Source organism: Gadus macrocephalus, chromosome 5 (assembly GCF_031168955.1).
Source record: "Gadus macrocephalus chromosome 5, ASM3116895v1".
NCBI lineage: Eukaryota > Metazoa > Chordata > Actinopteri > Gadiformes > Gadidae > Gadus > Gadus macrocephalus.
The window spans coordinates 2,175,663-2,200,849 of NC_082386.1; the positions used below are offsets into that span (position 1 = coordinate 2,175,663).

Here is a 25,187-nt window from a genome sequence, read left to right on the forward strand (position 1 = left end):
ACCGCGCCGTGTGTGTGTGTGTGTGTGTGTGTGTGTGTGTGTGTGTGTGTGTGTGTGTGTGTGTGTGTGTGTGTGTGTGTGTGTGTGTGTGTGTGTGTGTGTGTGTGTGTGTGTGTGTGTGTGTGTGATAACACGCACTGCAACGCAAGTGTTGTACATTTTGTTATTTGGATAACTGTTCTGTGTTGTGGCGCATAACACGTCGGTTCTTTGACGTCTCTGGTATTTCCACAACGAGGCTGTAGTTGTGGACGTGGAAGAACCAGAGACGTCGGAGAACCCGACAGTCGGCGCACACAGCTTTTGGCCGTGATAATATATATTATATGATATAGATATCAATGTATAATATGATATTATTTAGATATAGAGCTCCAGGACTCCACCTGGAACACCTGGAGTGTTCTAGAATATTTAGAGAACACGGCCAAAGAATGTGTGCGCCTCGCCATTGCGATACATCCACTGTAAACAGAGCGCATGGTAGCGTGGCAGCAAGCTGCTCAGGGCTACACCCCCACCCTCCTCCTTGACCCACCTCTCTCCTACTCATTCGCATTAAAGCTACAGACACCAAAACAGCGCGTTTGGGGAAATGTGCAATGTGCAACGGGCTCGTAGTGGCTGTAATTCTGCACCACGGCTGAATTTTGGGAACATCTTCCAATACTCTGTTAGGGGCCCACTAATATCTATATTAAAGCATCCATAAAGTAGCATGCCATGGGACCTTTAAGATAGTAAAGAAGTCTGTCAATTTGTCCTGTTGGGGATTAATATCCGATGTGTATAATTCGGGTGAGCTCTTCCTAAATCAAGTGTTTTTTCTCTGTTTATTTTCTAAGATATTAAAAATGACTTGGTACCACATTCATTTACATTTACATTTAGGGCATTTAGCAGACGCTTTTATCCAAAGCGACTTACTATAAGTACATTTGTCATAAGAAGTGCATCAATATATCGCTGTCGGTATAGAAAGGATGTTCAAGGAACCAAGTGCAAGTACAACAATCGCTAGGCTAACCAATTCCCCATGTTACAGCAATGATAACACGGATAGCAGCTACTGCAGTTGATACACAGTTAAGTACTATAATACCATACAATTAGGGCTGTCAAGCGATTTAAATATTTAATCACGATTAATCGCATTAATGTCATAGTTAACTTACGATTAATCGCGAATAATCATAATTTTTTTTTCTATGCTAAATATCCCTTGAATTCTTTGTCCCATTAATTTTTCTAATTTTAATGCTCTTATCAACATGGAGAAGTGCATCGGCTTGCCTTTTGCCAATGTTTTTTTATTGATAACAACATTGGCATATACTGATCAAAACAGGACGGTACAAAAAAAAAAGCCTATAATGCAATTAAACGATGAACATACAAAGATATGCCTTGAACATAGCAGTCAGGCTACTGCTTCTTTGTTTTGAGCCCAAAAAAATTAATACAATTTGCGTTAATCCAGCCAGGAGTGAGTTTGCGTTAAAAATTAACGCCGTTAAATTTGGTTTGCGTTAACGCCGTTAATAACGCGTTTAACTGACAGCTCTAAATACAAAACAATACAACACAACACAATACAGTGTACAATGGTGGCCAGAAGGGGGAGGGTGGCTATGCAGAGTCGAGGTGGACTCTGAACAGGTGAGTCTTGAGTCTTTTTCGGAAGATAGTGAGCGACTCTGCGGTCCTGAGAGCGGCAGGGAGCTCGTTCCACCACTGAGGTCCCAAAACGGAGAAAAGTTGTGACTTTGCTGAACGGCCTTTGCTAGCTCTTAGCGATAGCGGTACCAGATGTCCAGCTGAGGTAGTTGAGCGGAGGGATCGAGCTTGGGTATGTGGCTTTAGCAATGCTTGGAGGTAGGCAGGGGCAGTTCCATCGACTGCCTTGTATAGATAGATAGATAGATAGACACTTTATTGATCCCTTGGGAATGCTCCTTCAGGGAAATTCTAAATTCCAGCAGCGGTATTACAGACAAGACACATAAACAAGCAAGAAAAACACAAGCTAAAATGCAACAAGTAGTAGTTTATTGTTGTCATTACACATGTTACAAAGCAACAGAGCAACGAAATTCCCAGTAACATAACACAACAAGACATTGTATAAATAAATAAATACATTTTAAATAGAAAAAGCAGCAGCAGCAGATGTTAGCAGCAATTATTATATCATATTTGTTTTAATAATGGAGTGAGTAGCAATAAATAAATAGATTGTGCAAGCTCGATCAGTCTATCCTATTTCTATTTCCCTTTATCCACTGTACTGTACTCCTCCTGCTGCCCCCCCCCCTCCTCCCTCCAAGTGCGGAGTTGTGGAGTGTGATGGCACGATGGACAAAGGAGTTCATTAGTCTGTTGGTGCGGCATCTGGGGAGGAGCATCCTGTCGCTGAAGGAGCTTCTTTGGTTGCTGATGACAGTGTGCAGAGGGTGGCTGATGTCATCCAGGATGGCCAGAAGCTTCTTTGTGGTTCTCTCCTCTGCCACTGTCACCAGACAATCCAGCTTGCAGCCGACCACAGAGCCGGCACGCCTGATGAGCTTGTCAAGCCTGGAGGAGTCCCTCTTGGTTGTGCTGCCTCCCCAACACACCACAGCATAAAAAAGGATGCTGGCGACCACCGACTGATAGAACATTGACAGAAGTTGATTACAGATATTAAAAGATCGCAGCCTCCTTAAAAAAATACATTCTGCTACTTGTATGCCAGTACCATCGTCTTAAATTTGATGCGAGTTACTACAGGGAGCCAGTGGAGGTCCCGGAAGAGGGGGGTCAAATGGGATAACTTCGGTAGGTTGAACACGAGGCGCGCTGCCGCATTCTGGATGCGCTGCAAAGGTTTAATCGCAGAGGCAGGAAGTCCAGCCAGGAGTGAGTTGCAGTAGTCGAGGGGCCGCGGGAGATGACCAGTGATTGGACTAGAAGCTGAGCAATGCATTCAATGCATTAGCTGGAATTTAAATGGTTGCGGGAATCCTGTCAAGAGTGGGAAGGTATTTGCATTATCTGAAGCATTATAAGACAAGACAGACATAGCTTTCCTCCAGGGGCCTCTGACTTTTCTCCAGCCTTAAAAAACAAAACAAAAACAGATACAACAATTTGGGCCGTGGGGTATGTCTAACCATTAGAGACGCACTCTCCAGCTTTGTTGCTCAAGCAGTACGATATCAAGCTCCTTCACCCACCTCTTTTTAATCAGCTTATTTTTTTTTTTATTGTCTATAATCTATTATCAATTAAATAAGCAGGACTTTGCAGATGAGAAAAAAAATGCGATTTCTTGTTTTTCTATTTCTTGTTTTTGACACAATGCGTTTGTTTTGTGTGTTTTTTTTTCAAAAGCACACATCTCCGAGCACCCAAACCAGCAACCCAGCCACAAGATCCAGATCACCATGGGCTCCACCGAGGCCCGCGTGGACTACATGGGATCCTCTATCCTCATGGGGGTGTTCAGCAACGCCGACCTCCAGCTCCAAGACGAGTGGAAGGTCAACCTCAACACGGTGGACACCAGCCTCTCAGAGAAGAGGTAGGCGATAGGTCAATGGATTTACCCACACAATTGGTGGTTACTCTGTGGTGCTTGTGTTGTACGGCTTTAACAGTTTGACCCACGTTCATCGATCATTTACTTGGATAGCTGCTATTTTTTAATCACAGAAATGGAAGAGTCGTATTCTGCTAAAGTATTTTAAAAGGAAACATAGATGACCAACAAATATTTTTTAACTCTTAGAATGTGATTTTGGCCATATCGTCAAGCTTCAAAAGGGATAAACGTTTATCCTTTGTCACAGAGTATCTAATGTTTGGTACAAATTTTAAAGGGGTAGTTCGGAATTTTGGACATAGGGCCTGATTCCCAAGTGAGCATTGGTATTCTATATCACTGGAGACAGTTTTCAACACATTTCATACAGTCCTTCTAGTTGCAGAGTTCGCTCGTGCTAGGCTAGCGCACGTCAACGGGCAATGCTAGCCTGCTATTAAAAACAGTCTTACCCACTCCACAGTACACCCGAGGTAAATCAATTATAACGACAGACTATAAATCTAAATGTCTGTTTATAGAATAATGTTAGAAATAAAACCAACCTTGCATTGCATTGCATTTTGAGGGAATTGCGGAATTGTCTCAGCAGCAGTGTTTATATTCCTGTACGTAGGCTATGGCAGCGGCGGACTGATACCTAGGTTACCTGCCGCTGTCATTGCTACAAACCCAGAGTACAGTGAACGAAGGAATTCTATAAGCGTATTCAATTAACAAGATATGCCCACGTTTGGAGGAGTTAGCGATGCATCTGCTTTTGAAGACGATTATGAGGAATTTGTTGTATCCAACGAATCGTACATGTACGAGCCGGTGTTTTGATGTCCAAGCCAGCAGCAACAAGCCACAGTTGAGTCCTTTCTGGATCTCGCACTGGAAATTGGTGGAAACTTTGTGGTGCCCATCTGTACCGTTTATTTCTACAATTTCTAAAAGCACACTGAACCATCATGTTGCCTAGTCGTTCAATTGCGCTTCTGTCCCACGCTTCTCTGTTTACGTTCTTCTGTCGTGATTCGGTTACAAACCTAACCAGCGCATAGTAAAATTCCGCTTCTGCTGAGAAAGTAGTCCCTCGATGATTCATGCGATGCAAGGTTAGTTTTATTTCTAACATTATTCTATCAACACAGACATTTAAATCTATAGTCTGGCGTTATAATTGATTTACCTCGGGTGTACTGTGGAGTGGGTAAGACTGTTTTTAATAGCAGGCTAGCATTGCCCGTTGCCGTGCGCTAGCCTAGCACGAGCGAACTCTGCAACTAGAAGGACTGAATGAAATGTGTTGAAAACTGTCTCCAGTGATATAGAATACCAATGCTCACTTGGGAATCAGGCCCTATGTCCAAAATTCCGAACTACCCCTTTAAGCTACCAAGGTAAAAAAAGTTTCATTAGTTGGCAACATTTTGACTTCACTTCCAACATTAAAATGAACAGAAAATTCTACGCATTATGTCCCAAATGCGAAAGAGAACTGAAGGAGCCTTTACCGAGATGATAATGAAGATAAAAGACATGGAAGTGTGTCCGCTTGGATAAAGATGTCTCCTGTCGCTGAGTATCATTTTAGAAGGGTTTCTGGATATGAATATGGTGGATGTGGTTGCATTCCTTCAATGAACCACAATCTGATCCCTGTTCTCATGTCCCCGTCTCTCCACCTACTCAGTGAGATCTTCATCCACGGAGACCTGCAGTGGGACATCTTCCAGGTGATCATCTCCCGGAGCACTACGCCCGACCTCATCAAGATCGGCATGAAGCTCCAGGAGTTCTTCACTCAGCAGTTCGACACCAGCAAGAGAGCCCTGTCTACATGGGGCCCTGGCTCCTACCTCCCCCCCAAAGCCCCTCTGATCAACATCGAGAAAGGAGCAACAGAACTCTGTGAGTGCAGAAGGTTACCTGATTCCAGACTGCAGTTTGTTCACATGTGTGTATATAATGACTGGTGTTTCACTCCAACGGCTCCTAGATCTGGATGCCGCCCATCATCGCCACTGGCCCGGGGTCCTGAAGGTGATCGCCGGCTGCCACATATCCCTCTTCCAGATGCCCCTCCCTGAGGACGCCGTGCAGCTCGGAGGGTCCATGAGCCTCCACGGCAATCACATGACTCTGGCCTGCTTCCACGGACCGAACTTCCGCTCCAAGTCATGGGCCCTGTTTCACTTGGAAGAGCCCAACATCGCCTTCTGGACAGAGGCCCAGAAGATCTGGGAGGATGGTGAGCAAAAGAGATGATACCTCCCGTGCAAAACCCAGAGGCAGCATTTTTTTTTACACCTTATTTTCTCCAATCACCTTTTTTACTTGAATCTGTTTCTTTCTAATACAGGCTCAAATGATGACTCCACCTACATCGTACAGACTCTGGACTTCCATCTGGGTCACAACACCATGGTGACCAAACCCTGCGGTGCGCTAGAAAGTCCCATGGCTACCATCACAAAAATAACCCGCCGCCGCCACGAAAACCCGCCCCATGGCGTGGCCACAGTCCAGGAGTGGTTTAACTACGTCACTGCCATGAGGAATGAAGGTAAGGCCATGACATAAAGTCATCAATGTTACAAACACTTGTGAAGAAAAAATCCTTTCTTGTAATTGTGCTCAGAAAGTTTTGTCGTATTTTGTGACTCATGAGTGTATGTTATAAGATCCAGCATTTTAATCAACTTTTTGGGTAAAACAAACAAATATTGTAAATAAGAAAATATTTATCAATGTTACTATCCCATTAAAGAATGCCATTTTCGTTTAAATTAGCAGATTTGGTATTTTATCGCAATTTCATCAAATAATATGTTATTTTATCCCTTTTATCCCTCTGTTAAGAGTTAAACTTACTGCGGAATGTTGACACCAACAATGAGGAAAATGGATCCACCACCAAGAGCTCCAGCTTGCTCAGCAGCTTCCGCGGTTCCTCGAGCTACAACCACGAGACAGAGACCATCTTCGCTCTGCCCAGGATGCAGCTCGACTTCAAGTCCATCCACGTCCAGGAGCCAGACGAGCCCTCATTAACGGGTACGTTTGATAGGAACTGGTTGATCTGTGTTTCTAAATTCTACATTACTTTGAATTTAAATACTTAAGTAAAAATTAGGGATGGGCGGGCACGAGTAGTAAATTTCAAACTCGAGTGATCGAATGAATTCCTCGAGGATCAGTCGAGTACTCATTTAAAACTAATAATTTTTAGAATGCAACGCATCTGCAGCAGGAATAGGCCTAATGATGAACAGAATTATTACCAACCAAATATGTAATGCAAAATCATGCAAAACCGAAAGGTTGCTAGTTCAATCCCCAGCTCCTCCTAGAGTGTTGATGTGTCCCTGAGCAAGACACTTAGCCCTAACTGCTCCTGACGAGCTGGCTGTCGCCTTGCATGGTTGACTCTGCCGTCGGTGTGTCAATGTGTGTATTAATTGATGTAAGTCGCTTTGGATAAAAGCTGTAAAACAGTAAAACAGTCAGTTATCAGAGTATTCATTATTTATTTTTGCAAACGTTCAAAACACATTTTCCTTACAAAAATAAATGTGCTTCTCACAATTTAAATCACGTCGAACAAAGGCCTGTATGTTTTTAAAAAAAAAAAAAAACAAGTAGCCTAACCATTGCAAATAATTTAAAGCTGTAAATAAAACGGCAGCAAATGAACTAAAAAAAATACTCAGTGTTGTGATCTTCTATACACGGCCGGGATTACAGCTGCGTCTTGCAGAGGTGAAAATAGCCGACACACTTGGTTGCTGCGGGTCTGCTCTCCCGAACTCACCGTTGTGTTTCAGGAGCATATGTTGCCGCATAGTACTTGTAGTACTCTGGTAGCTCAATTTCGCTTGGCATATTTTACATTTCACCTCATGATCTCCTATTTCTGTAAAGCAGGGGTTTTCAAAGTGTGAGAGAGTGAGCCCCCCCTCAGAGAAAAGGGGGGGCTTTTTTCTAAATATCTGTGTTTTGAAAGCTATTTTAATTATTTTACACATTTTAAACATCTCTGATCATAATTTTAAAACATTTGAAACATATTTTTGAAACATTTGAAACATATTTGTTAAACATATTTTTAAACCATTTTAAACATATTTCTGAAACATTACAACATCTTTGTGCGTTTTTAAACACATTTCTTAACACAATTTAACAACTTTATCTAAGCATGTTTTAGCTTAACCTTTTTTAAATACATTTGAACATCTTAATCTGTGTATACTGCCAGTCGAATCAGATCTGCCTTTTCAGTCCAGAGATTTTACTATTCGGCGGGGTTTGTTTACCGGCGTTGCTATGGTGACCTAAATTATTATAAGCAACTGAAAACGATGCCGGTTTGAAACTAAAACTGTGATTCTGAAAAAAGTATAAATGCTATCAAAATTCCGTTCAGATAGTATTGAAGATACAAATGTGTAGATTTGTTTAATGGTTGGAACGATGGTAAACGGTTGAAAAAGGAATGAGTTACGATGTCTAGAAGTAGGTGTATCAGAATGGGCAGACGTCTTCAATGAAAACAGCTGAAAACGAAGCGGTATGAAACTAAAACTGTGATTCTGAAGAAATTTTAAATGATATCGAAATTCTGTTTAGCTATTATTGAAGATACAAATGTGTAGATTTGTTAAATGGTTTGCACAAAGATAAACGGTTGAAAATTGATTTAGTTATATTCAGTGGTGTAGTCTATTTTATTGTAGTGGGTATACTGTGATGATTCCCTCCCAGCCTCGTACAAACCCGTCCCACCGGTACGTGTGTGGCGCTTATGGGGTGTCGCACCACACTCACCAACGCAGGGGTCTACAACCCGCTGATTTAAGAGTATAACGATTATCAACAATCATGGAAAGCTGAGTAGGTTTATCAGTTTTAATAACAGTATGAACAAATAGAACACAAAAATGAAAAGTTGTCCTTTGTATATCTATAGTAGCAATAGCACATGCTAAACAAGGACAAAATCTACTCAAAATAATTTAATGAACTGTTTACAACCATGGCTAACCAGTGCATGAGAAGGAGATGACAGGAGACTAATGTTTCACGCTTTCAATTGCTCTAATTTGAGCTCTTACTGTTGTTATCTAACATACCATACAGTAATTGAATTGTGTAAAAGTGTGAAATAACTGCACCTTAAAAATGACCATGAATTAGCTATACTCTCATTTGCATAGTGATTAACATTATGAATTTCAATTGTGTATACCAACTGTATGTTGGCTGACATTTAGCTAATTTTTTTTCCCTCCACTCTAACCAAGGATGCCTGTTTTTAAATTCCCTAGCCTGACACCCAGTCTGAAAGGCTGGCCAGGGGGTTCTCATCTAAAATTAACAAGGAGATATAAAGTGGGATTAAAACATTGTCTTCTGTTGACTACTTATTATGTGGTTTACACATTAATATGGGAGTACTGGACACGCACGCACGCACGCACGCACGCACACGCGAGAAGGAGGGGCCGCTTCGCGCTTCGTAATAACAGAGACAGGGCAGAACGCGAGCCGAGCGCGCAGGGGGAATTTTATGAATGGTGAATGTAGGAGATAACTTCCCCTGCTTAAAGTATTTTATTGCAGTTATACCCGACCGGTATTTGCGAAAAATAAACACAGAAGTGAAAGATCTGTCACAAGACGATTGATACGTATCCGTGCACATTTTTAAGTGGGTATACGCAAATCCTGGTGCGTTCCTAGTGGGTATACGGCGTATACCTGCGTATCACGTAGACTACACCACTGGTTATATTACTTCTACAGTTGAAGTACGACTGATGATTTGAATCATCGACTTTCAGGTTTTTTTTCGGGTTTATTCTTTTCTCATGTCGCGCCCCCCCTGAAGAACTCTGGCGCCCCCCAGGGGGGGCGCGCCCCACAGTTTGAAAACCACTGCTGTAAAGTATTTCAATACTTCGCTGCGCTTTGCTCTAAATGCCATCTCTTAAAGGTGCCATGACATGCTATTTTATGGATGCTTTAATATAGGTATTAGTGGGCCACTAACATAGTATTCAAAGACGTTCCCGAAATTCAGCCGTGGTGCAGACTCAGAGTTACAGCCACACCGAGCCAGTCGCACATTGAGCTTCCCCCAAAAGCGCTGTTTTGGTGTCTGTAGCTATAATGCAAATGAGGAGGAGCGAGGCGGGTCAAGGAGGAGGGTGGGGGTGTGGCCCTGAGCAGCTTACAGCCACGGTACCATGCGCTCTGTTTACAGTGGATGTATTGCAATGGCGAGGCGCACACAGCCTTTAGCCGTGTTCTGTAAATATTCTAGAACACACAGGAGTCCTGGAGCTCTATATCTAAATAATATCATACACATATCTATATCATATAATATATATTATCACGGCCAAAAACTGTGTGAGCCGATATTATGAATCTCAAACGACCGCGTTGGGTTCTCCGACATTCCTGGTTCTTCCACGTCCATCAATCTGAAGTAGACTGAACCGCGACATGGAGGAGAAAGGGATTGTTGCCGGGCAGCGCTTAGGCACCTCCGCCTCGGCAGTGGTCCCTCGGCAGCGGGAAGCGGGGCTCAAGCGGGAGACATTCGCGGCCAACAATCCCTTTCTCCTCCATGTCGTGGTTCATGTTCTTGAGAGAGTCAAAGCCAAAGTTCCTTTCCCCCAATTCATTCTCAACCATGGCTGAGATAACCCCCACTACTCATTAGCAAACAGGGCCAGTAATACAGTCGATTGCTAGTAATGCTACCAGTAAACCATGAGTACCTAGCAAACCATGTAGCACCCACAACACTGACGTTGCCTCGTTGTAGAAATACCAGAGACGATTCCGACGTGTTATGCGCCATAACACCAAAAGCAGAACAGTTATCCAAATAACAAGTAAGTGTACAACGCTCTAAATAATATCATCTAATACATAGATATCTACAGAGGCGGATTGGCCGTCGGGATGATCGGGATTTCCCGGTCGGCCGGCCGGCCGGCCAGCGAGGTCAGGTGGACCGGCCGACAATTGTGTGTGGCCTGCGAAGTCAGTTGGACCGGCCCACAGCTGTGAGCGGCCGCGAGGCGTCTGCAAGCCGGCCCTGAGCATAATTTATTCCCCGTCAAGACGCCGTGAAAATCCCCGAAATAAACAATATCTGTCTCAAGAACATCCAACCAATATTTATACCACTTGCTTACTCTCTATGTCTCATTCATGTTTTGTTTTTTTGGGAGGGTCTGAAAAAGCCAGAATAAAGAAGAAGCGGATGCTGGAGGGGGATGCATCTAAGTGCTCAAAAATAAGGGATTTATTCCGAAGTCAGGCATTAACAAGTTGTGCAGGTGAATTGACAGAAAAACAGTTAGCCACCATTGACGTTATTGCTAGGCGGGAGCTAGCACAAGCTGCTAGTCAAATGTGTATGTGCTGGCTGGTATATTTCAGACGAATTAATGACTTAACTGATCTTTCTCTTTTAATGGATGGAGAATATGTTAACAGATTTGGAACATGTAGTAGTAGTCGTGTAGTCGTGTCAACACCGGTATTACCGAGTACAAACGGTATAAACTTTGAAACTAGGTCAACCGACATCTTCTCCATCAACTCTCCTCTCAGACTAGGTGACAGCGTCTTATAACGTTCTATATTTAATAGTATAATATAATTGTGTGTATAATATCACGGCCAAAAGCTCTGTGCGCCTCCGGATGGCTGTAGTGCGGGGATCCGGAGTGCTTTTGTTTACCGGCGTTGCTATGGTTACCGGTCTTGTAAGGAAGTGCGCCAATTCTAGGAGCGCCAATTCTCTTCCGCACAGAGCAGAACTGTGGCCGATTATACAAATTTTTATTTTCTTAATTATAATTATATCATTAATTTTTACAGATTTTTTTTTTTATTACTGAAAAAAAACGGTGTTGCCGGTGTTGAGTAATCGGTACCGCGGCGACCCTAACATGTGGGGGGGGGGGGGGGGGCGGACCGGGGAGGATTCTCCCGGTGGCTATTATTGCCCCACTCCGCACATGGATATCTATATCATATAATACATATTATCGAGGCCAAAACCTGTGTGCGCCTCCAGACGATGTTATGAATCACAAACGACTTCGTCGGGTTCTCCGACGTCTCCGGTTCTTCCACTTTCACATCAATCTGAAGTAGACTGAACCGCTCGCTGCCTGCTGCCAGCTGCCCGCTACCGGGCGGTGGTGCTTCGCGACGGTGGTGCCTCACGGCAACCGGCGGCATGTCGCAGTTCATGTACTTCAGGGAGTCAAAGCCAAAGTTCCTTTCCTCCAATTCCTTCTCAAACATGGCTGAGATAACGCCCACTACAGTCTTGTTGTGGAAATGCAAGAGACGTCAAAGAACCGACAAGAAGCACTTGCGTTACAGTGTGTGTATTCACACACACACACATGTGGCGCTCGCACGGTCATGTCTCATTGGCGGGCCAAATTCTCTGGGCAGGCCAGGCAGAGTAAGGGGAGGAGCTTAGATGCTATGTGACGACATATGAAACCACATTCCAAATCAGCACGCTTGAGCCTCCGTTTTTTCAAAGGCGAGCAGAACACCTAGTGCTCGTTTTACACCGAATGCAAGTATTAATAATAATAATAATAATAATAATACATAGGTTTTATATAGCGCTTTTCTCGGTACCCAAAGACGCTTTACAAAGGATACAAATGAACAGTACAGTACATACATGCATACAAATACTCCAAAAACAACAATACAGAGAAAGATAGGACAGTGAGAAAGAGAGAGGGTGGACATTTTTTGTCAGGTGTTGTAAGTGATGTTGAACAGATGTGTTTTGAGATGACTTTTGAAAGACTGCAGTGAATCAGAGTTACGGATGGCCAGGGGGATGGAGTTCCAGAGGGTAGGGGCGGCGATGGCAAAGGCTCTGTCCCCTATGGTGCGGTATTTGGTCCTGGTGATGGGGATGAGGGTGTTGGCAACAGTGGAGCGTGTTCGGTGTGGTTCAATGGGGCGTTGGAGGAGATCTGTCAGGTATGAGGGGGCAAGGTTGTTTAGGGCTTTGTAGGTGGTGAGGAGGATCTTGAAATGTATGCGTTGTTTTACTGGAAGCCAATGAAGTTCACGTAGGACGGGCGTGATGTGTTCTCTGGAGGGAGTGTGGGTGAGCAGTCTAGCAGCGGAGTTTTGAACATATTGCAGTTTTTGAAGAACAGTGGAGGGGAGACCATACAGGATGCTATTGCAGTAGTCGAGTCTGGAGGTGATGAAGGCATGAATTAGTGTTTCAGCAGCTGAGAAGGAGAGAGTGGGTCGAAGGCGTGCTATGTTCCGGAGGTGGAAGAAGGATATTTTAGTGACGTGGTTTATGTGTGACTTGAAGGAGAGTGCAGGGTCCATGTAGATGCCAAGGTTTCTGACCAGGGCGGAGGGAGTGACAGAGTGACCATCAATGCAGAGTGAGTAGTTCTGGGAGGTGGGGAGTGTGGATTTTGGGCCAAAGATTATAATTTCAGTTTTATTGCTGTTGAGTTTGAGGAAGTTGTGGTTCATCCAGGTTTTTATGTCGGTGAGGCAGTTGGTGAGGGTGGAGAGAATAGCTGGAGTGATGGTTTTGGTGGTGATGAAGAGTTGAGTGTCATCGGCATAGCAGTGAAAGTGAAGTCCATGGCGGCGGATGATGTGGCCAAGTGGGAGCATATAGAGGATGAAGAGGATGGGGCCAAGCACTGAGCCTTGGGGGACTCCGTGTGAGACAGGGGTGGTGTGGGATTTGTGGTTGTTTACGGCGATATAGTGAAATCTTTCTGACAGGTATGAGTTGAACCAGGAGAGGGCGGAATCGGTGATGCCTAAGGATTTCAGGCGGCTGAGGAGGATGGAGTGGTTGACGGTGTCGAAGGCAGCACTGAGGTCCAGGAGGAGGAGAATGGTGAGGGAGCCGGAATCAGAGGAGAGTAGGAGATCGTTTATGACTTTGATTAGTGCTGTTCCAGTGCTGTGGTGGGTTCTAAAGCCGGATTGGAATGTTTCATATCATAGGTTATTGGAGAGGAGGTAAGTCTTGAGTTGAGTTGCGGTGGCTCTTTCCAGTAATTTTGAGATGAATGTGAGGTTGGAGATGGGTCTGAAATTGTTAGGGTCGTCAGAGTCAAGACCAGGTTTTTTAAGGAGAGGGGTGATGGCAGCAAGTTTAAGAGGTGGGGGGACAGTGCCAGAGGTAAGGGAGGAGTTGATGGTGTCAGTGATCAGTGGGGCGAGAGAGGTAAAACAGGCTTTGACGAGTTCAGAGGGCATGGGGTCCAGGGGGGAGGTGGATGATTTCATGGTGGAGAGTATTTTGGAGAGGTCAGCAGTGGTTATCGGTGAGAAGGTAGAGAGCCGGTGGTCTGAGGATGAAGGAGGTGTGGGTTCGGGGACCGGGGTGGAGGCAGAGGAGGTTGCAAGCTGGTTGTGGATGTTTTCTATTTTGGAGTTGAAAAATGAAATGAGGTTGTTGCATTTCTCCGGGGTGAATGAGGATGAAATGTTGTCGGGGGGCTTGAGGAGTTTATTTATGGTGGAAAACAGGGTGCGTGGGTGGAGAGGTTTGTGTGCTCTTTGTATGCGAGGGCGTGTACTGTGAGACGGGTTTTCTTGTGGAGACGTTCTAGTTGTCGCAGTTGTTTTTTTAATTTGTGAAGTTCCGGGGTGAACCAGGGAGCCGAGTGAGTAAAGGTGACAGTTTTGGTTTTTAAGGGGGCCAGTTTGTTGAGGGATGAAGACAGTGTGCTGTTGTAGATGTTGACGAGGTCCATGGGGGTTGGACTTGCAGGAAAGGTGAGGCTTGAAAGAGTGTTTGAAATGCAGGTGGAGAGAGAGACTAGGCAGATGGATTTAATGTTGCGGAAAGTGATTGTGCGGACCGGTTTGAGTTGGGGGGCGGGAATGTCAACGACAAGTGTGATGGCCAGGTGGTCAGATATGGAGAGGTCAGTGCTGGAGATATTGTGGATGTGGAGGCCAATGGAGCAAACCAGGTCCAAGATGTGTCCACGGTTGTGGGTGGGAAAGTTGATGTGTTGTGTGAAACCGAGGCAGTTGATAAGGTCCAGAAAGTCCATGGCATTTTTACAGTCCGGGGAGTCAATGTGTAGGTTGAAATCACCGAGAAGTAAAACAGATGGTGAGATTGAGGAGAGTGCGGTGATGAATTCAGAGAGTTCTGGTAGAAATGATGGATTGGGTTTGGGGGGGCGATAGATGATTGCAATGATGAGAGGTTTTGGGCCGGGTAATTTAAAAGCCAGGTGTTCAAAAGATGGAGCAGCAGGGATGGTGAGAGGGCGAGGTTGGAGGTCTTGTTGGTAGATGGCAGCAATGCCCCCTCCTCTGCCCTCAGAGCGTGGGTTGTCCAGGTAGGAATATCCAGCAGAGGTGGTTTGGTTTAGTGAAAAATAATCCAGGGGTTTTTGCCATGTTTCATTAAGGCACAGGAGGTCAAGTTGTTGGTCAATGATGAATTCATTGAGAATGAGACTTTTATTGTTGAGGGATCTTGTGTTGAGGAGGGCGATTTTTAGGTGCTTTTGTTTTGGAATTGATGGGGCGGAAGTATGAATTGGACGGAGGTTGAAGGTGTTCACTCTGGTTGCGTTCTGATGACGTGTGTTGTTGTGATGACGCGGAGAGGAAGCGCGGAAGCAGGTGGGTGAGCTGCGTTCAGACCACAGCGCTGGGATGAAGTTTTTAGCGGTGGAACTGTACATAAACTTGCGGCGGGACCCTCGATGAATGTAACGGGGACGGAGGAGAAGTCGAGAATTTTTAAGAGTGGTGATGAGTTCGGTGGAAGGAGGAATTTGGGGAATGAGCTGGCGGAGCTGCAAGGATGAGTAGCGAAGTGCCATGGCTGAGGCTGAGGACAGGTGGACACCTGCCCCGGATCTCTACCCTCAGCTGAGCTGCGATGGAAGATGTCCACTGGATGGGAGAAGGATTTGTTTGATGGGAAGGCAGCGGTCTTGGCCACGGCAGAGGGCCGAAGCATCCGCACCGGTACAGGTGGAGATTCTTACGGAGTCCTTCGACACTGGCCGGTAGGTGTCCAAGCTAACGCACTGCACAGAACACTGAGAGGGGCTCTGGAGCAGTAGCCTAGCACCACCGTGGTTGTTAGTTCGAGGAATATCTAGGTAGACAGGTAAATTAGCCGAGAAAGTAGACAGTAGTTACCCAGAGTCTTCGACCAGGTTACGGCGAATTCATTGGAGAATGGCAGCCGGTGTCAGTCTGAAAAAGTCACAACCTGGTGCAGACGCAAGGAGGGATGCTGCTGGCCAGACAAGCGATAACTCCAGGTACTGGAAGGGAGGAAAGTTGTCCGGCAAGGCGATGTAGATGGTTGGAACCAGAGGACTCTTTCCCGGTGGGGCAAAGATTGACAGTTGGAAGCAGCTAGGTGCCTAGCTTCCCCGCTGACAACGCCGGTGAGTCTTAGGATCAATGTCCCGTAAAATGGGTAGGGCTCGTAAAAATAGCTTGTTAAAAAATGTAAATAATAAAAGTGTAAAATCACAGGAAAAACTATTTTAACAGTCACAAAATTTAAAAAAAGATCGTGGGCAGAGAAGCGGCGAACAAAACAACGCCAGCGTCCTCTCAGCCACTGGGGAACCACAGGCAGGCTAGGGGAACTCATATTTATGTTAGAAAACCTCATAAAGTGAGATTTTCATGCCATGGCACGTTTAACCTTTTTATTGTGGCGTTGTGCGCACGGCACGCGCCACACAGTAATTTGATGCATTTAATTTGCTTTGTGCACGCGCCAGTGGCGCCACACAGAAAATTTATACATTTTCATGGTTCCTTAAAAAGTGTTAAGTCTTACTTTTTTTTTGTGTGAAATTAAGGCCATAAATTGTCTTAAATTTACTGTAAATTTGCTCTAGGCATTACATTTTGCAGAGGGTTTTTTAAGACTGGGGGAAATTGTCGCACACAACAAATCACATGTGTCTTTTAATTACGGCATTTTCAGGAGTTTTACGTTACGTTAACATTGACATCAGTCATCAGTAGGCTAACTTGCTGGCGCTACTTTCAGCTAGTGATGGTTGATATCATTAGGCCAACTTGCGCTACTTTCAGGATGGGACGGTGCAAATTCAATGAGAAATGGTTTGAGGAGGATAAGTTTCGGGGGTGGTTGGAGAAGGCAGGTGACAACGAGGCAAGGTGTCGTTTATCCCGAAAGGCATTCATACTATGGACCATGGGAGTAAAAGCTCTCGAGTCCCACATGAGGTCGCAGAAATATATCCGATACTCCGTGGCAGCTAGCGGGACTACACCGATGCCCGTATTATTTGAAAGAAGTGGACTGAAAAGTTCAGCATCCGTGGCTAGTACTTCACATCAGACGGCGTTAACCGGCTTCGTGTCGCCACCAGAAACCCAGAAGGCGGAGGTATTGTGGGTTCTCCACACGGTGAGCAGACATAATTCCTTCAAATCGAACGAGGACATTAGTAGCGTCTTGGCTACTATGTTCCCAGATTCTGAGTTTGCGAAGTCGTTCACCTGTGAAAACAAAACGGCCTATCTTGCCAAATACGGCATTGCATCTTTCATAAAAAGAGAGCTGTCACGCAGCATAAACGATAAACAGTACGTCCTCATGTTCGATGAGAGTATGAACAAAACCACTAAAAGCCAACAGATGGATATCCATGTGAGGTACTGGCCCACAGACGACACCGACAGCCATGTCATATCGCGGTACTATGGATCACAGTTCATGCTGGATCATTTTAATGTAAGTATTCCAAACAGTAAATTAATTAGGGCTTTGACTTTTGCCCCAAAATCATATTTGAGGTTTGTTTGTTTATTAATACTAATATTCAAATATTTTTTAATAATATTTTGACCCTTAAATTCCTCCAGTAAGACCTGGATTGGGCATCGCGGGGTTTGTTTACCGGCATTGCTATGGTTACCGGTCCTGCGTGTTCCGACGGTTTATTAGGTGTCTAATAAATCGCTGTCTAATCAATACTTGATTCACTGAATAGACTGCGTCTGGTTCTCCTCCGATTTTGATTTATTTTTTGATATATATATGAGCTTCAGATGAAGCTACCAAAGATCTCCAAGCTGAAAGCAACAAACAGGCGATTATTCCGATTAGTTTGGGGTTTAACTTAAGAGCAGCTGCAGTAGTTCGCAATTGGTCCACTCCGCACACCAAACTTGACCGCTGTCAAGGACGGTGGATATATTGCCTGATTCATGTCTTTGTTATCACTCCGTAGTAGTTACAGTAGTCCGGTAACATATCAACCCCAGCGTGTCCGGGACATGGGTGATTATGGGTGACACGGGTGGGTTCATGTGTTCGCGTATCGTCGTGTCTGCGCGCTTCCGAGATAACTTTGCAAGAGTACTAATACTACTGTTAGTACTACGGCTACGGTTGATGTGTATAAGTGACTCAATAAATTCCCTTTTCTATCAAATAATTTTTCAGACATTTTTTGGGTCTTAATTTATGTATCTGTTGGTCTTAAAAAGGTCTTAAAAAGTCTTAAATTTGACTTTTTAAATGGTGCAAGAACCATGATTTTCTTCAGCAAAAACTTGTCTGTGTGTGTATATGCAAACTTGAGTTTGCCTGTCCACCAAGCGAGTTCATTTGTAACGAGGAGTACTCGAGTAATCGATTCCTCACGCCCATCCCTAGTAAAAATGAATACAATATGCATTTTATATTATTTATGCCTGATTGAAGAGGTTCGACCTGAACAGTAGTGTGATTCAGTGGAGGCTTCTCCATTGAGGAGAGGGAGGAAGATCCTCCCTAACATTGTTGAGAATAAAAAATGTTGATTGCCCAGACTACTGTAATGAATGAATGCCCTTAAATATGACTACTTTAATGCCTTTGAATATATGTTTGTTTCCCTTGGTAAAGGGACATTAGCACCCCCTATCGCCTTTTGACAATTACTTCAGGGAGGAAGGTCCTCCCTCAGCCTCCGTTGACTCCCATTAATTTCCCCAAAAGTACTGGCGGCCGGTGAATAACATGGGTTTCAATGGGAGAGAGGAGGAAAGTCCTCCTCTGAGTGGGTGTGACCTTACAGGCGTCTGATTCGCGCAAAAATCTAGTCGCGCTGCGCTATGAACCAATCAGAAGGATCCCTGGCTGGTGAGCAGTGTTGCCAGATTGGGCAGATTTCCCACCCAATTGGGCTACTTTTAACCACGTTAGGCTGGAAAAATTATCATTGGGCGGGAAATTTACCCAAGCTGGCAACGCTGTCGATAACAAACAAACCCGCTCTGCCTGCATTGCCGCTCAGTCTAAGAGACGCAAAGCAGGTGAAATTATCTGAAGGATAACGAGATTCTAACATTTGCGAATAAAGTGTACAATGGAAACAGAGGACATTGTTCATGTTTAATTACACAAAGCATTCCATTCATTGAGTTACAGTGCTAAGTTAGCGACCAAAGAAAAAGGTAGACCACTTCGCAAAATCGAAATCACCAAAAGTAATGGCAACGTCAGTGTTGTGGGTGCTTCATGGTTTGCTAGGTACTCATGGTTTACTGGTAGCATTACTAGCAATCGACTGTATTACTGGCCCTGTTTGCTAATGAATAATGGCAAATCTCCAATGTGGGCTGTTCATGGTTTCCCTGATGTGAAAAATCTTGATAGGGCAACCAAACGCCACGACTAGTGTCAAGTTCACGTTAGTGCTGCTATGCGACTTTCCTTGCTAGGCACCATGCCTATAGATCAGGTTGAATCTAGAATAATGTTCTCGTTCTTTGCTACTCTGACCGTTCTGTTTGATATTGTGGAAAGGGTGAATGATTCAGAGCATGATGCATTTTAAATGGCATCACTTTTGGTCAGTCTTTTCTTAAAACAATTGTACCTGAAAATAAACATAGCTAAATTACAACCAATAACTTCAGTCATTGAGGGCCAAAATAGTTTTGGTCCTCATAATTTTTTATTTACTTTTACAAATCAAGAGTAGGCCTGATTTGACTAATGGGCTTTGCATCCTTTCCTTCTGCCCTTGTAGTCCATTTCAAAGACATGCTGCCCACCAGCTTTCAAATTACAATGATGCCACTGGTGGCTTTGTATCAAATTTATTCACATAACTATCCCTCCCTTCTATTATGTAGTTCACCAAAACACCCTGAAACAACTTGAGTCTCACATTCTTATGCCACCATACACCAACAGTGCAAGCAGGCCAATGGCAACCAAGCGCGCGGTCCTTCCTCCCTCACTTTAAAAACTACCAGCCGCCACTGGTGTGATTTATGGGTTAGTTTGATTGATGGCTACAAACAGAATACCGCTCACTCAATGAGGACTCTCTTAAGTACTGCAGAAGTTACCTCAAGACAATTCCATCGCTGAAACAAAACGTAATACTGTAGTCCAGCCAGAGCAATGCAACGAGCAAATGGGGAGAGTGAGAGTTATAACCAAAACTAAAATGTGCATGTATGTTTATTTTAGGGATGGGCATGATTGATCGATCATTGATCGTTAAGAATTTTGACGATCACGTGATATTTTTTTCGATCAAGAGGAGGTTGTGCTTCATAGTGCGAGAACGAACAGCCAAGCCATTGAATCAAGAAACAGCCAAGCAATTGCTTGGCTGTTTCTTGGTTCTTATTGGAATACAGATTTTGTCTTTTTCAATGTTCCCAAACATTTAAGAGGTATATTTTTCGGCTTTTACAAGTGCTGCATAGGGCTGAATTTATTATTATTTTCAAGTAGTTGTTCCCTTAAACTGGTTTGTATGATTATTGTTGGCGATCAATTCTTATTCGGTAAAACAGATTTTGTCTTTTTTATTTGTTATCCGTGTTTAAGAGCACATTGGTCATCTTTTACAAGTTCCATACCCCGCCACCCGACACACAGCGACAAACTGCGCCACACACACCGATACACAGCGACACCGAAGGGTCGTGCCGTCTGAGTGGCTCGTAAAGTTGACATGAAAAGAACGTCACCTGCTTTGGAGAGGATGGCAAAAACAAAGCATTTAACCCCCTTTTTCTAAACAGTGATTAAATGGCAAAGATATAAAACGCGTAGTCATGTTTAAAAAAAATGTCAACGGTTTTGGGTTCACTGTCTCTTTCAGTGATTTATGGTCCGAGGCAAACACTGTTGTGGCCTAGGGTTTGGGCTAGGCTAACCATAACCCTATGCCATATTCATCCCATTGTTCCTAGACTCCGACAGCAAGCCTAAGGTGGAGTGCAGCGTGGTCACAGAGTTCACAGATCATATCTGCGTCACCATGGATGCTGAGCTCATCATGTTCCTCCATGACCTGGTGTCGGCCTATCTGAAGGAGAAGGAGAAAGGTACGCACGCAGCCTGCAGTGGGAAACATCTGAAACATCTTAAAACATCTAAATGATGACGTTATTTTTTTAACCTTGTGGTTGCTCTCTCTATGACAGCTCTCTTTGCCCCCCGGATCTTCACCACCAGGCCTGGTCAGAAGAGCCCCACGACCCTCCATGATGACAGCTCCTCAGACAAGGAGGAGGGCATCAACTACACCACCGTGGACTGGAGGGAGTTCATGTGCAACACGTGGCACCTGGAGCCCACACTCCGGTCAGAGACGAGGGCGTACCATTCGCTACAGTTGAAAAAAAGAAATTCCAATTTAAAGGAATCCTCTGCTACTGAGTTCTGGTGGCTTAAGAATCCGCTAGTTCATGTCTATTAGAAACCAACTGACACTGCTCTTCCTATCAACTAAAGCTGGACTTTTCTGTGGATTTTTACCAAGCTTCAAAGTACCAACATTAATTGATGGGGGCCTAGCAATACGACGACCTTTGGCTGGTTTATCACAATCCTTAGAAATACCTTTCAATCAGACTGCCCTAAAATCAGTCCCACTATTCTCAACACAATTCAGATGCTGTTGCTTTGTACTGAAGAAGGTATTCATTTGTGATTGTATTGTTTAGCGATCAGGACATTTTAATAAACAGAATATGTGCAATTGGCATAAAGATAAGTTTATCAGACGATAGTCAAATCACTATGTTCCTCTAGTTAAACTGCTAATTGACAATGCTTTGGCGTACTGTACTGAATCGCATTAAGGTCTTCTATAAAATAATATGATACTCACAAACCACTTCTTTACTTCCTAGGCTTATTTCTTGGACTGGACGCAAGATTGACCCAGTGGGCGTGGACTATATATTGCAAAAACTGGGTTTCCATCACGCCAGGACTACGATCCCCAAGTGGCTCCAGAGGGGTGTGATGGACCCCTTGGACAAGGTTCTGTCTGTGCTCATCAAAAAGCTTGGCACAGCTCTACAAGATGAGAAGGAAAAGAAAGGCAGAGATAAAGAAGACCACTAAAGATACACTGCACTCTCTTAAGCCTCTCTACTGTTCAATGCATTTGTCAGAGTAGCCTTACTTCTAAATGTGTTGATTGCAAAGTATTTTACTATTGTGCTATGTGACTAGTTTCCTCACCTCAACGTGTCGTTTTTTATCTATATATCGTACGGTAATTGAATGGAAAAAGTTGTTGCATTGCTTATAAACAACCCTTCTAAAAAAAGATGTGAATCAACTCTTAAATTATGTTATTAACCAACTAGAAAAAATGTATATTAAGGCTGGCCGATATTTAAGAAACATTTTCTTTAAAAAACTACCTTTTTAGACTCGTACCTTTTCTTCAATATGTTTACTATCAATTTGGAGGTAAACATAATTTTTGTTTAAATGTTCATCCCTAGTCAAATTTTGTCTACTTTTAACATCACAATGGAATGAACTTGTACTTGTAAAGACGCATTGATTGTACATGTATAATTTGTCTTATATATATATATAAATAATATGTCTCTGTAAATAACTTGATTACTGATTGCTTGGTATAATAAAAACAATAATTTACATTGATTGAATATTGCTTAAGGATAGAATGATACTCAAGTCTTCACTGAAGTAAAGTGCAATTTCTGGGACGTGCTTATGCAAGCCTGCATATTAATTCTTAAATGAGGTATAAATCTCAAACTTGATTTTGAGATGAGGGTCAATAAAAAAAAGTGATCACGTCAAGCATCAAGCAGTTGAAAATAAGTAACTGAGTAATGGAGTGTAAAGTTTGAAGCATATGTCGGTTGTAAAGGATAATAAATGAAATAAAAATAAGTTTCTTCATTCTATCAGACAAAAACCTGCTGATTCCCAATACTAATTATTATTAAAAAAAAGTGAAGGTGATAAATAGGAACCCTGGATGGCTTATAGTTTCCTCACCTCTTGAGAACAAAGTAAAGTACAAACTAAAACACATTACCTGAAAACACACAATGCATGATTTGCTTGAGGCTAATTTGCATAAAGAAAGCGGAACCCCTATGAAATGCAAACCGTTATGTAGGATGGGGTGTATTAAGGTTAACCGTGCACATTGGGTATTAGTCTTTATTTATTTTTTAAAGATCGTTGGCATAGAAATTTAAATTTCCCCTCCTAATTTGCATACAAGGCACAATGAATAAAAAGATAACTTAAATTCCAATTGACCAAAAATAAAACAAAGTAATAAACAAATGAAAATACAATTCTCAAATACATGTTTCTCTGCATAAGCTGCAAGAGGTGCTTTTGCATGTTTACTTTTCATTTGTTTTAACAAACTTAAATGATTGGCAACCAGTCCCGCGTAAACACAGAGAAGTGGCTTGGTTCTCCTCCACTTGCTGGCATGGATAAAAAACATTAACAGAAGCATCCCTTTTTATTACAATCAAATCACTCTCCTTGTATATTACACCCCTAAAATAATGTTTTCTCTAGTGACAGGAGCTAGTTGGAAACTGGTGGAGAGTCAGTCCTGAGGGCTATTCCACTAAGCCAGTTTTATCACATAACCGGGTAAGTTAACTCAGGGTTTGCGGTAACCCTAGGTTTTCCGTTCCAAAAGGATCACGGTATGTTAGTTGCTATAGAAACATATGCTCTGAATCAAACCTGGTCGGAGCAGGTTTTGCGAAGGTTAAGTTTGAAGCATAACCCGGTTTTGGGTATTTAAACCGGCGTTCACCGCAGATTTCATGTGTTCACAATGGCATGCCCTTTTGATGAGAGAACTGCTAATATCGGGGTGCAATCCACCGGGAGCGATTGATAAGACCACGGCTCGACATCTTGGCATATCGGATGACTTTTTGCTGGAGTGGAGAGATATAGATTCTCGCGCAAATCTTTAATATATTTAAATAGCCTTACATAGCCAACACTACCAATCGAGGACCTGGCCTCAGTTCACTCCAGACTATTTGCGTAGCCCTCCGTTTTTTGCAAATGGTAGTTTTGGCTATAATGTTGGAGATGCTGAGCACATCTCAGTCGTTTCAGATGACCCATCCAAGATTTGTATCGGCCTCCTATCATACAAAGAGCAATATTGTCTGAGTACTATGCCGAGAGGCATTTACAACATAAAGTATAAAATAGTCCTAACGGACTTGCATCCACTGGAGAATGTTCGATCGTAGCCGGCGGCTTCATTACAAGTGTAACCGATGTCTTTCTGCGTTGTGTCTTTTATCTTTGAGTGAGGCACACACAGGAGTCGAGTACTGAGGCCTGTTTCAGGTAGCTGGTTTTGAGGCAACCCCGAGTTTGTTTGCTCCGAGTTAGTGGAAACTCTGGGTTTTCCGTTTCAGGTAGCAGGTTCAGCGCAACCGAGAGTTAAGGTGCGAACACACCAAGCGCGTACCTCGCGTACCATGTACGTGCGTAACGCAGCGAAAATGTTGCTTGACCATTTTGTGTCAAAAATGGTCAGATACGCGCGTACGCATACGCGCGTAGATGAGACCGCCCAAAACTCCCCCCCCCCCCCCCCAGCCTGTGGCTGCGCTGGATTTAGGAGTCCGAGGAAGGAAACCCAAACGCCGCCGTGTTTGGATGGATGATAGAGCTTGGATCGGGTTAGATTAAATAATCTCGGATATAAATAACAATAATCGGGTTAAATAACTTCACATGGTGTGTCTGGTGTGTTTCCAGCATTCGTAGTGTTGATCAGCAGAGAAATAGTCCGCCAAGACGTTGAGGTTGCTTAGCAATCAGAGACTCTGTCCATGCAAGTGAACGGAGCGTTCACTCTTCGTCATAACTATCAAACCAAACATCCTTCACATTCACCGAGCGAACATTATGAGAGTAAAATGCACATTTCTCGCTAGAAATGTTTCCATAAACGCATTTAATGGCGTAACTATGTTACTATTTCCACTCAGAATAAAGAAAGTTGCCGGCCGTGGCTGCCATGGACATGGCTGCTCTGGAGTCCGAGGTAGGAAACCCAAACGCCGCCGTGTTTGGGTGAGAGAGTTTAGATCGGGTTAGATTAAATAATCTCGGATATAAATAACAATAATCGGGTTAAATAACTTCACATGGTGTGTCTGGTGTGTTTCCAGCATTCGTAGTGTTGATCAGCAGATATATAGTCCGCCAAGACGTTGAGGTTGCTTAGTAACCAGAGACTCTGTCCATGCAAGT

General features: G+C 43.6%; 1 protein-coding gene across 17 annotated transcripts in view; it reads left to right on the forward strand.

Moving 5' to 3' along the window:
• Positions 1 to 22,820, forward strand: part of kiaa1109 (KIAA1109 ortholog) — a 172,956-nt gene extending 150,136 nt beyond the window's left edge. For all 17 annotated transcript variants that reach the window (XM_060051112.1, XM_060051117.1, XM_060051114.1 and 14 more), the window contains 8 exons: positions 3,373 to 3,562; positions 5,262 to 5,479; positions 5,568 to 5,819; positions 5,931 to 6,134; positions 6,431 to 6,625; positions 20,849 to 20,983; positions 21,083 to 21,242; positions 21,794 to 22,820. In XM_060051112.1, the coding sequence (XP_059907095.1) occupies positions 3,373 to 3,562; positions 5,262 to 5,479; positions 5,568 to 5,819; positions 5,931 to 6,134; positions 6,431 to 6,625; positions 20,849 to 20,983; positions 21,083 to 21,242; positions 21,794 to 22,010 (1,571 nt within the window). In that variant the 3' untranslated portion in view covers positions 22,011 to 22,820. The remainder of the gene's footprint in view (positions 1 to 3,372; positions 3,563 to 5,261; positions 5,480 to 5,567; positions 5,820 to 5,930; positions 6,135 to 6,430; positions 6,626 to 20,848; positions 20,984 to 21,082; positions 21,243 to 21,793) is intronic.
• Positions 22,821 to 25,187: the final 2,367 nt, after the last annotated feature.